Source organism: Sorghum bicolor, chromosome 5 (genome assembly GCF_000003195.3).
Source record: "Sorghum bicolor cultivar BTx623 chromosome 5, Sorghum_bicolor_NCBIv3, whole genome shotgun sequence".
Lineage (NCBI taxonomy): Eukaryota > Viridiplantae > Streptophyta > Magnoliopsida > Poales > Poaceae > Sorghum > Sorghum bicolor.
The window spans coordinates 58,502,081-58,514,867 of record NC_012874.2 but is presented as its reverse complement, the minus strand read 5'-3'; the positions used below and the strand labels follow the sequence as shown (position 1 = coordinate 58,514,867).

Genomic DNA, 12,787 nt, shown 5'->3' with positions numbered 1-12,787 from the left:
ATAGACCATTTTTGCATTTGACAAAGTTTTGGGAAGGTGTAGTTGAAAATCCACAATTGACACATATAGTTTCATTTAGTTTGTGTGAGATTCAAGAATTGGTTATGATCCCGGTGTAACCATGGAGTATCCTCATTGTTTAACAGAATGCTTGGATCTTTGTTGACTATGAAGGGTGGAATTCGATCATCCCTTTCGTAATCGCCTGACATGTCTGACTTGTCCTCAATTCCGACAATGTTTCTTTTCCCAGAAAGGACAATGTGGCGCTTTGGCTCATTGATGATTGAGTGGTCATCATTTTTTCCTCTCTTTGGTTTCGTAGACATATCTTTGACATAGAACACCTGACTCATGTCTGCAGCAAGGATGAATGGTTCGTCTTTGAACCCACTATTGTTAAGGTTCACGGTTGTCATCCCATACTCCTTGTCGACTGTGACCCCACCTCCGGTCATCTTCACCCATTGGCACCGGAACAAAGGAACTTTAAAATTAGCTGTATAGACTAGTTCCCATATGTCTTCTATGCGTCCATAATATGTTTGTCTGTTCCCATTTGGATCCGTGGCATCCACGCGTACACCACTATTTTGGTTGGTGCTCCTTTTATCTTGGCCAACTGTGTAAAATGTGTTACCATTTATCTCGTACCCTTTGTTTGTGAGGACATGCCATGATGGTTGCCTGGCCAACAAATAAAGCTGCTCATCAATGTTTTCATCACCTTGACATTTTTTGCGCAACCAATTGCCAAAACTTTCCATGTGCTGACGCATTATCCAAGCTTCATTCTTCCCGGGCCACTGGGACCGTAGGAAATCTTTGTGTACCTCAACATATGGTTCCACCAATGAGGAGTTATGGAGAACTGTGTAGTGTGCTTTATTGAAGTAACCGTCTCCCATACCAATATATGTTTTCTTCCCAAGTGTTCCCTTTCCACTGAGTCTGCCCTCGTGTCGAGATTCAGGAATGCCAATTGGGTCAAGGTCTGGAATAAAGTCAACACAGAACTCTATGACCTCCTTTGTTCCGTAGCCCTTGGCAATGCTTCCTTCTGGCCGGGAACGACTATGGACATATTTCTTTAGGACACCCATGAATCTCTCGAAGGGGAACATGTTGTGTAGGAACACAGGACCGAGAATACAAATCTCTTTGACCAGATGAACTATGAGGTGTGTCATGATATCGAAGAAGGATGGAGGGAACACCAACTCAAAGCTGACGAGACATTGAACGACATCATTCTGCAGAGTAGCTAGTTGCTCTAGATTGATTGCCTTCTGAGAAATTGCATTGAGGAATGCACATAGCTTTACGGTGGCTAGACGTACGTGTGGAGGTAGAATTCCTCTTAAAACGACCGGCAACAATTGCGTCATTAGAACGTGACAGTCATGGGACTTCAAGTTCAGGAATTTCTTCTCTGGCACATTAATTATTCCCTTGATATTGGAGGAGAATCCAGATGGGACCTTGATGCTGCTAAGACATTCAAACATGCTTTCCTTCTCTTCTTTGCTCAGAGTGTAGCTAGCAGGGCTTAAGTAATGACGTCCATCATCTGTCTTTTCTGGATGCAGGTTGTCTCGTTCTTTCATGCGCTGCAAGTCTTGTCATGCTTCAAGTGAATCCTTAGACTTCCCGTAGACACCCATGAATCCGAGCAAGTTCACACAAAGATTCTTTGTCAGGTGCATCACGTTGATCGCGTTGCGGACCTCTAGGACATTCCAGTAAGGTAGCTCCCAAAATATGGATTTCTTCTTCCACATGGGTACGTGTCCCTTAGCATCCTTGGGAATAGGTTCGCTGCCTCGTCCCTTTCCAAATACCACTTTTATATCCTTGACCATTTTGAGTACATCATCCCCGGTTCGATTGAGAGGTTTGGTCCGGTGGTCTGCCTTGCCTTTAAAATGCTTACCTTTCTTTCGTACTGGGTGGTTCACAGGAAGAAACCGACGGTGGCCAAGGTACATGACCTTTCGACATTTTTCAAAAATACACAGTCAAGGTCTTCATAACAATGTGTGCATGCATTATATCCCTTGTTTGACTGGCCTGAAAGATTACTCAGAGCTGGCCAATCATTGATTGTTACAAACAGCAATGCTCGCAGGTCAAAGTGCTCTTGTTTGTACTCATCCCACACGCGAACTCCTAGTTTGCTCCATAAAAGTTGAAGTTCCTCAACTAATGGCCTTAGGTAGACATCTATATCATTGCCAGGTTGCTTCGGTCCTTGGATAAGCACCGGCATCATAATAAACTTCCGCTTCATGCATAGCCATGGAGGAAGGTTGTAGATACATAGAGTAACTGGCCAAGTGCTGTGACTACTGCTCTGCTCACCGAAAGGATTCATACCATCTGTACTTAAGGTGAACCGCAAGTTTCTAGCATCATCTGCAAAATGTGGGAATTCTCTGTCTATCACTCTCCACTGGGATCCATTGGCAGGGTGTCTCAGCATATTGTCTATCTTACGGTCTTCTTTATGCCACCGCAACAACTTTGCAATGTCCTTATTTCTGAACAGACGTTTTAATCATGGCATTATAGGAGCATACCACATAACCTTGGCTGGAATTTTCTTCTTATGATGTTCTTCACCCTCAACATCGCCAGGATCATCTCGTCTAATCTTATACCGTGATGCCTTACATACTGGACATGCATCCAAATTCTCGTATTCCTCCCCACGGTAGAGGATGCAGTCATTAGGACATGCGTGTATCTTCTGGATTTCTAATCCCAAAGGGCAGACAACCTGTTTTGCTTCATACGTAGTGGTGGGCAATTCGTTGCCTTTCGGAAGCATCTTTTTTATGATCTTCAATAACTGCCCAAATGCCTTGTCAGATGTACCATTCTTTGCCTTCCATTGCAGCAATTCTAGTGTGGTACCCAGCTTTTTTTGCCCCTCTTCAGCGGTGGGATATAGCGATTTCCTGTGGTCCTCTAGCATGCGCTCGAACTTGGCTTTCTCTTTATCACTTTCACATTCTCTTTGTGCATCACGGATGGCATCACCAAAAGCATCATCGCCCCGATCATCTTCTGCCGCCACCTCTTCTTCATTATCTCCCCCATTGCAACATCATTGAAGCCACCGTACTGAGCAATAATATTGGCATGGTCCAATTCTTCTTCTTCTTCTTCTTCACCTTCATCCATTATAATCCCGCTTTCTCCATGTTTGGTCCAACAAATATAGTTTGGTACAAAACCAGACTTTAATAAGTGTGAATGAAGAGTTCTTGAGTTAGAATATTCCGTCAAATTCTTGCACACGGCACATGGACAGCACATGAAACCGTCCCTCTTATTTGACTCGGCCACACTTAAGAAATAGTGCACGCCATTAATGAACTCTTCGGAGCGCCGATCAGCATTATACATCCAATTACGTGTTACCATCTGCATTAAATATAACATATATATTATGAAAACCATGCACACATATAGTTTCTCGTTTTATTGCACAACATGTCTAAGATACATAGTTGATTAATTTAGGAAAGCTTGGCTACAACAAATACAATCGCAACTAGCACTAAAAAAACCAAAACTAAAATGCACTTAAGCAACATAATTAGTTCGCGTTCGATCTCAACTATAATAGATAGATCATTCGCTTGATCAACATCATTGAACTCCTTTCGTCGGCTCACTGCCTCACCACCTTCAGCCTCAACCACCTGTGCAAAAGATTTCTTAATGTGTTCAATGTATTCTTCCTCCCAGTACCAACCTGTACATCCGCCGGTACCGTCCCACTGAAATTAAAAGAGAGAATCAAAAGTTTAATTAATAACATTAAAAAAATATGCACATATGTAAGCAAATGTCAGGAAATAACTCACATTACGATCTGGACACTCGTAGAATATATGACCCTTGTTTACTCCCTCTTTCGACACTTTGTACTCCATCAAAATCTTCTGCCCACACTTGCCACAAGTAATGAGAGGGAGTTCCGGACGGTATCGCTTTTGAACCCGTTGAGAGACCGAAGACCCGGTCACGGTTGCCATCTACTATCCATACTCAATTTTTAAACAATTATAAATTCTACATTTACTAGTAAACATGTATGATACAATGGACATTATATGTAGTAATAAAAATAAATCAAGTGATATTAACAAACCAATTAATTTGAACTATCCTACTTTCTAAGATCATTAAAATATACTATAATTCATTCTTGCAAACTACATTAATACTAGGTCAACCATGATATATATATATATATATGAATACTAATTCATGTGAATGATTCAAAATAACAACGTGGATTTGAGCTAAAAATAATGGGAACATCACAAGCCAAAAACAACATAAAAAAGACAAGAAAGACAAAAGTTAGTCACCTCCAAACACGAAGAAACGATGACGGAGTCGAAGAAAATCAACAATGGGCGTCGGAGACAAAGAACAAATGAGGAAGAAGAAGCTCCAAGAACAACAATGGTGAATGGTGCTCTCGGTTTCAAATGGGCAGAGAGGAGGAGTGATCCGGCCTATAAACGGGACATTTAGAACCGGTTCATAAACAAAACCGGTGCTAAAGGGTAACCCTTTAGCACCGGTTTGAAACTCAAACCGGTGCTAAAGGCTTTGCCTCGGCCCGTAGCGCTGGCCGGTGCTAAAGGGGACCCTTTAGCACCGGTTGGTAACACAAACCGGTTCTAAAGGGTCTCCGCCCCGACAGCACCTGTCAGTAGCCGTTGGGTAGGACCCTTTAGCACCGGTTCGTGTTATGAACCGGTGTTAAAGGGGTCTTTAACCCCGGGCCGCAAAAAGGCCGAGGTTTTTGGCCATTTTGGGCATCGACCAATGCCTCATTCTGTAGTAGTGATAATGCGCCTGTGTTATAAATTTGTACGTCCAGAATTAAAAACCGCCTGTGTAAATAGGTCACTACATGCGGTTATTGTAAGAAAACCGCATGTGTTAATGAACAATTTATACAGGCGGTTCAGTTATGTGAACCGCCTGTGTAAATCTATTAATACAGGCAGCTCACATAACTGAACTGCCTGTGTAAATGGTTCATTAACACAGGTGATTCAGTTATGTGAACCGCATGTGTTAATAAATTTACACAGGCGGATCCTTAAGCAAACCGTCTGTGCTATTCTTCCTATAAATACCCCTCTGCCCCCATTTTCCTCCTCGGGCAGAACTGTAGCTCGCAGCCACGTTCCATTGGAGCCCATCTTGGAGGTCCAATTTTTCCAAAATACAAGGGGGAAGTTTTGATCTTCATTTCTTGGAAGGAGGTGGCTAAGAAAGGTTAGTTGATGCCTCTAATGCCTCTTTTTTGTGCCCTCTTGCTCAATTTGAGCTACTTTTTGGATCTAGGGTTTTACCATGAGAGGGAGAGAGTAGAATAGCTTGGTATGGACTATATTTGCTCAAATGAGGTTGCTTAAGATGGTTAGATGATGTCTCTCCTCTCTCCTTTTCTATGTTTCCTTCTCTAATTAGTGAATCCAAGAAATATATATGTAGTGGTTTCCATGAGTGGTGTTTCCATGCTTGGGAAGAGAGAGAAAGATAAATTTTCTTTTTAGTTTTTTAAATTATATTGTTTAGGATGTTATTTTTTATGTAAATTTGATTTAATTATGCAATAAGCATTTTTCATGTATGAGGTTGCTTAAGATGATGCCTCTCCTCTCACCATTTGCATGTTTCATTCTCAAATTTATTTTAGTGAAATAAAGATATATATTTAGTTTCCATTAACGGTGTTTTTCTACCTTGTCAATTTGATTTAGTTGTTAGGTATTCTTTTTTTGAATTATTACTTAGGGTTTTGTCTTTATTTTTTATACTTGTTTTATTTTTTTCAATTTGATTTAATTGTTAGGTGTTCTTTATTTTTGATAACAAATATTCCTAGACACTATTTCAATTAACTTACTAATTTTTCAACAGCTCATGATGTAGAGGTCCTTATGGATGTATAACTTATCAAGACTAGATCCATTATATATACCCGAGGTGCATAGGTTTGTTGATGCCGCTAAGAACCATGCTTTGAGAACAAAGACGAAGCACATATATTGTCCATGCTACGACTGCAGAAATATTGTTCTATTTGAAGATACTGAAGTAATCATTTCTCATCTAGTCTGCCGAGGATTTATGAAGGATTACTTGATTTGGACAAAGCATGGAGAGGGTAGCTCGGCACCTTATACAGTTGGGGACCCAGTAGACATCGACACCGATGGTCTAGGCATGCCTGCTGATGGATTTCAGTTTTTCCACTATACACCCCAGAGTGAACATGTTGTGCCAAATGTTACCGCTGGTGGATTTGCTGGGGGAAATATTGGTGCTAGAACTCAGGTCTTACCAAATGATACGGCTGTGGAAGATGCAGAATTCTTGGAGGCAATGTTGCGTCATTATACTGAACCATCAATGTTATCAATGAAAGAGATGGAGGCCTTGAAGAAGGTAGGAGAAGAGCCTTTGTATGATGAGTCTAAGGGTTGTACCAAAGAGTTCACAACGTTGCGAGCAGTGCTAAAACTGTTGATGGCAAAAGCCAGGTATGGTCTATCTGATGTTGGATTCGGTGCGTTCTTGAGTATTATCGGAGATATGCTTCTAAAGGAGTGTCTGCTAACATGTACTATGCGAAGAAGTTGATCAGTCCGCTGACTATGGGTGTCAAGAAGATCCATGCGTGTAGAAATCATTGTATGCTATACCGAGGTGATGATTACAAGGACTTGGATAGTTGTCCAAAGTGTGGTGCAAGTTGGTACAAGACAAATAAAGACTATCGAGAGGATTGTGCTGCCTCCATGAGTAAAGCAGGGAAGAAGCGAAAGAAGGCCCAAAAGAACAACAAAGTTCAAAACCCATGAGCAAAGATAAAGAAGAGGTTGACTATTATGCGCAGAAAAAGATTCCTACTTTAGTGATGTAGTACCTTCCAGTGGTAGATCGACTGAGGAGTTTGTTTGCTAACCCTGAGGATGCAAAACTTATGAGTTGACATGCTTTTAATGAGCACAAAAATGATGGCAAGCTTTGCCATCCAGCCGATGGAAAGCAGTGGCAAGATTTCAATGACAACCACCGAGACTTTGCCAACGAACCAGAAAATGTTAGGTTCGCACTGTGTACAGACGGAATGAATCCATTTGCTGAGAGGAGCAGCAAGCATAGCCCATGGCCGGTGATTCTCACCATCTACAACCTCCCTCCATGGTTAATCCAGAAGCAAAAATACCTTTTGCTAACCATACTTATCTCTAAACCAGTCCAACCTGGAGTTGACATGATGAACGAGATGGACAAGATGAAAATGCTATGGGCAAAATGTGTTCAAATGTTGGACAAGTATCGCAAAGACTCATTCACGCTGAGAGCAATTATTTTTGTTACGATCAACAATTACCCTGCTCTCTTTATTTTATTAGGGCAATTCAAGGGAAAGGTTGTTTGCGTGGTGTGCATAGATGGAACCCATTACGTGTCCCTTAATGCATCTAAGAAGATAGTGTACATGAGGCACAGACGCTTCTTATCGGAAGGACACAAGTACCGCCTGAAAAAGATGGATAAGTACTTTGACTATAATGATGAAAGGAACTCAGATGCACCATTAGGTAATAGCAAAGGCCAGAGAGTTTTCAAAATAGTGAGCAACATTAAATTTGTGCTTAGAAAGAAGACTGAAAGGATCAAGATGCCCAAGAGGGGGCGTGAATTGGGCTTCTTTAAAAATTTAAGCAACCTATAAGCTCCAATTCAACCCCTTGTGCCTAGTGTGACCTAGAGAGCTACCAGATAAAAAGTTTTGCAACCTAGTTCCAATCCTATTCTAGCATGGCAATTCTAAGAATGTAAGAGCACAAAGTAAATGCTAGAAAGTAAAGGAGTAGTGAAAGAAAGTGCTCGGCGATGTTTTGCCGAGGTATCGGAGAGTCGCCACTCTCCACTAGTCCTCGTTGGAGCACCCGCGCAAGGGTCTTGCTCCCCCTTGGTCCGTGCAAGGACCAAGTGCTCTCTACGGGCTGATTCTTCGACACTCCGTCGCGGTGAATCGCCCAAAACCGCTCACAAGCTTGACACGAGCCACCCACAAGAACTCCGGGCGGTCTTCGTGCCTCCAATCACCACCAAACCGTCTAGGTGATGGCGATCACCAAGAGTAACAAGCAAAGAACTCTCACTTGACCCAAACAAGGCTCTAGAGAGTGGTGGATGCACACTTGACTCTTGGAACTCACTAGAGAGGGATTCACTCAAGAAATCCCTCAAATCTCAAACCTCTCTAGGCTCTTGCAACTCTCTTGCTCCACAACAAGTTTCTCTAATGTTCAAATGGGCAAAAGACATCTCATGGACGAGGTGGAGGAGTATAAATACTATCCACGAAGTCCAAAGGTCAGCCAACCGTTTTCCACTGAAAACGGGGTCACCGGACGCACATTATGTTGCACCGGACGCACTGCACCGAGCGTCCGGTGCTCCATAACGGCTAACTGTACTTGCTTCTGACAGGTCACCGGACGCTAACTTCTAGCGTCCGGTGCACCGTCCGGTGCTCGGGGAAGATTTACATGCTCCCTACGCATGGGACCTGACGCTACCCGGTGCGTCCGGTGCTAGCATCCGGTGCTCAGGGCAGGTTTGCAATCTCCCTAGGTAAGGGACCGGACGCTGCCCGGTGGGTCCGGTGCCAGCGTTCGGTGCTTAACCCTAAGCACAGCACTGTTCCAACGGCTAAGAACCTCACCGGATACACTCATAGAGCGTCCGGTGCCCCCTTGGGCACCCTAACTTCGTCGAAACGCGATCTCTCCAAAACAAAGTTGGTTCCTCTCAATCTAAGGACTATCTCTGAGCTGCCTAGCGCTAGGTTTAACAAGTGTGCAATACACCTAAACCTAAAGCCTTGCCTAAGTCAAGCTACTAGATCAAAGCCCCTCTTAATAGTACGGTCAAAGGAAAACAAAGTCCTAAACTACTCTAAGTGCCCTTCTTCACCAAATGGCACTTAGACCTAGTCTAGTCTTGACGATATCCATCCATCCTTTGAAAACCGAAACGATTTCCACTATTAAGTAGGCATGTACGTCCCTGTCCATTGAGTACCTATTTACCATGACCTTACCTATGACTTTGCCTCTGCAAAACACACGTTAGTCATAGTAATCAACAATGTCATTAATCACCAAAATCACTAGGGGCTTAGATGCTCTTTCAAAGACAAAGGACAGAAAAACAAGAAAGGATGTCAAATCAACTCCAGGGGCAACATTCAAGAAGAAGTCCATTTTCTTCGAGTATTTGTCATACTAGAAAGACTTAGATGTACGACATGCGATCGATGGTATGCACGTCCAGAAGAATGTGTTCGAAAGTCTAATTGGCATATTGCTAGACATCGAGACTAGAACAAACGAAGGACTCAATTCACGCTTCGACAAGGTGCAGATAGGCATAAAAAAAGAGCTTCATCCTATTCTTCAAAAAATGGAAGTACCATCTCCCAGCAGCAAGCTACAACCTCAACATAGATGAGAAACATGCAATGTGTGAGTGGTTGAAGAAACTGAAAGTCCCATCTGGATTCTGCTCTACCATATGGAGTTTTGTGTCAATTCAAGACCTACCACTCACCAACTACAACTCACATGATTGTCATGTCATGCTGACTACTTTCCTCCCTATTGCAATAAGGGATATAAATCCAGTATTCTTAAAGATGGCAGTCACACGATTGTGTTACTTTTTCAACAAGATCACACAAAAGGTAATTGACCGTGATGAGTTAGAATCCCCTCAGAAATTTGCAGTGGAAATAGTGTCACAGTTTGAGATGTGTTCCCCCATCATTCTTTGATATCATGGTGCACCTTGTGGTGCACTTGGTTCCACAAATACAGGCATTGGGTCCCATGTACCTGCATGAAATGTGGACGTACGAGCATTTTATATATGTCAATACTAAATGGCTATGTATCAACTCGTGCTCGTCCTGAGGCATCCATGATAGAGGGGTATTATACCGAAGAGGCAATTGAGTCTAGAGGACCATTCTGCAATAATGTCCTAAAAGACTAGGTTGCAATAGCTTTGCCTCCGTCAAGCATGAGGGTAGGCCGCATGGATGTGGGAGGATTGGACGGAAATCATTCATCCCACCAGATTACAATACACTACTTGAGGCACATCATAGCATCTTACATCAGCTTTCGATAATAGAGCATTTGATCAAACAACACATGAATGAGCTTTGAGAACATAATCCTAGGCAAACAGACAATTGGGTAATGAAGGAACACAAGAAACAGTTGTACACATGGCTAAGGGAGCAGGACATTCCATATGGGGAAACAATTGAGAAACAAACCATCAAGGCTTTGGCATTTAGACCATCACGCTAAGTCATAACAAGGCAAACCTGTGACATAAGTGGATTCACATTTCATACCAAGTCCAAGGACAAAAAGAGCATAGCACAAAATAGTGGTGTTCGATGCGAGGCCATAGACGACAAAACTGGTGATATTATTACATACTTTTGCTTCATTTATCGAGGACATATGGGAACTAGACTGTGGTACATTTGAGATCCCCTTGTTTCGATGTCAATGGGTTGAAGATAAACATGTAATAGTAGATAATTATGGGGTCAGAGTTCTTGATCTAAGTAAGGTGGGATATAAAGATGACCTGTGGATCCTTGCTAACCATGCTGCACAGGTTTTCTATGCTAAACAGATCCTTTCTAAGAATGAGAAGAAAAGTACTGACAAACCGAAGCATGTAGTTTTTCCATGAAAGCAACAAGAAGTTGGAGTTGACGGTGTATCGGATCTGGAGGATTTTAACCGGTTCAGTGATATGTCCCTCTTTGTGGACCATCCTGTGAAGATAAAAAATATTGAGCGAAGCATCCCACAGAGTAACTATGTGCTACTTCTGTTCCTAGAAGTACCACCCATATATACGCACTACACTCTTTGCTGTTTCTATCCTTAAGACATGCACCAAGTGGAAGACGGGGCGCTCGAGGGGCAGCACCGGGTCGGCGCCGACGACGACCGCGCCGGCACCGTCGGCGAACAGCGCCGAGGTGACGAGCGCGTCGAGGCGGGCCTCGTCTGGCGCGCCGAAGGTGAGGAGCACGGCGTGGGCGCAGGCCACGAGCACGCGGGCGCTGCGGTTGTTCTCGGCGATGTCCCTGGCGACGCGGATCGCGACGAGCCCCGCCGAGCAGCCGTGCAGGTAGAGCAGGGTGCGGCGCACGGTCGGACCGAGTCCTAGTAGCAAAGCGAGGCGGAGGTCCGCGCCCGGCTCGTCGGCGCCGGAGTTGGTGGCGACGACAAGGTGCGTGATGTCGACCGCTGGGCGGCCCCACTCCGCGATCGCTGCTCCCGCCGCCGCCGCGGCCAGCTCTGCCGCGGCGTCCGCGGTGGTTCGCAGCCTCGCGCCGAGCGACGGCAGCGCGCGGTCTAGGAACTCCGGGTGCCAGCCGATCGTCTCCTCCGTGTGGTGGAAATAGCGCTTCTTGGTGCCCGACTTGTCACCTGCGATGGAAGCGAACATTGTCGTCTTTTTTTCCCTCTCTAGATCAGTAGAAAATGTTTCGACTATTCCGAATGATTGGATTGAAACAGTACATATTCTTGTCATCTTGGATTTGAGCTTCGTGAGGTGGTCGCAACGGGTGACACGGAAGTACCAGTCGGGGAAATGGTCCTGTAGCACACAGTTTGCCGGGGTTGCCGTGCCGATGGCCAGCACGGCGGCGGGGCCATTCGCACGCTGCGCTCTGCGGAGATCCTCAAGGAGGGTGACCTGTTGGGCAATGGTAGCCATGGTAGCCGGCAAATATGCGTGAGAATCAACTCTTGGTATGCACTATATGCAAAGAGCTAAACTCTTTTTATAAACTCTTCAATCCTGGCCGGCTAGCTGCCAATAACAAGGCAACCGGCACTGATGGGCCGATATTAAAGGTCGATTTTGTTGTGCTGGTATTCTATTATTTTTAATTTAATCTCTAAATCCACTAGTACACAGAACCACTACAATAGGAAAAAAATTTCAAATCCTAGGCCGAGGTTTAGGGTTTAGGGCCGCAAGTATAGAACTCTTCTAAACTGGGTCGAACCTGGCGAAAGGAGGTACTACGGAATTGACTTTGTCAAAGAAGCCGAGGAACAAGTTCTCATTATTCAGCAACACATGAAAGCTGCCCAAGCTAGACAGAAAAGCTATGTGGATAGGAGAAGAAAACCACTCGAGTTCGAAGTAGGTGACTTTGTGTACCTGAAGGTATCACCCATGAAAGGAGTAAATCGCTTTGGTGTAAAAAGAAAGCTTTCCCTAGGTATGTGGGTCCCTACCAAATCATTGAGAAGAGTGGTAAGGTAGCTTACAAAGTACAACTACCTCCGAAACTAGGAACCATTCTCCCTGTATTCCATGTGTCTCAACTCAAGAAGTGTCTTCGTATGCCCGAAGAGCGAGTTGAAACAAGAGGCCTAAAGTTGCAGTCCGACCTGTCATATGAAGAAAAGCCTGTACAAGTTCTTGATGTCAAGGAACGGGTTACTCGTGGGAGAGTGATCAAACTTTTTAGGGTTTTGTGGAACCGTCAAAGTGAGAGAGATGCCACTTGGGAAAGGGAAGACTATTTACAAGTAACTTATCCCTCATTATACGAAAAATGGTACGTCTTTCAAATCTTGGGACGAGATTTTTGTAAGGGGGGAGGGCTGTAACACTC

The 12,787-nt window shown here is 44.0% G+C and overlaps 1 protein-coding gene across 1 annotated transcript; it reads right to left on the bottom strand.

The window, feature by feature from the left end:
* LOC8056971 (bisdemethoxycurcumin synthase) lies at positions 10,981-11,874 on the bottom strand. The gene is made up of 2 exons (XM_021462095.1): positions 11,676-11,874; positions 10,981-11,582 (listed from the first exon to the last, which is right to left on the bottom strand). The coding sequence occupies exons 1-2, from the start codon at positions 11,872-11,874 to the stop codon at positions 10,981-10,983; spliced, it is 801 nt and encodes a 266-aa protein (XP_021317770.1).

What these genes read in the sequence shown, in the direction of transcription:
- LOC8056971 (XM_021462095.1), bottom strand. Translation starts at nt 11,874, where the DNA reads ATGGCTACCATTGCCCAACAGGTCACCCTCCTTGAGGATCTCCGCAGA. An exon ending in ATCCAAGATGACAAGAATAT is followed by an intron (nt 11,583 to 11,675) that starts GTACTGTTTCAA and finishes CTTCCATCGCAG; the next exon opens with GTGACAAGTCGGGCACCAAG.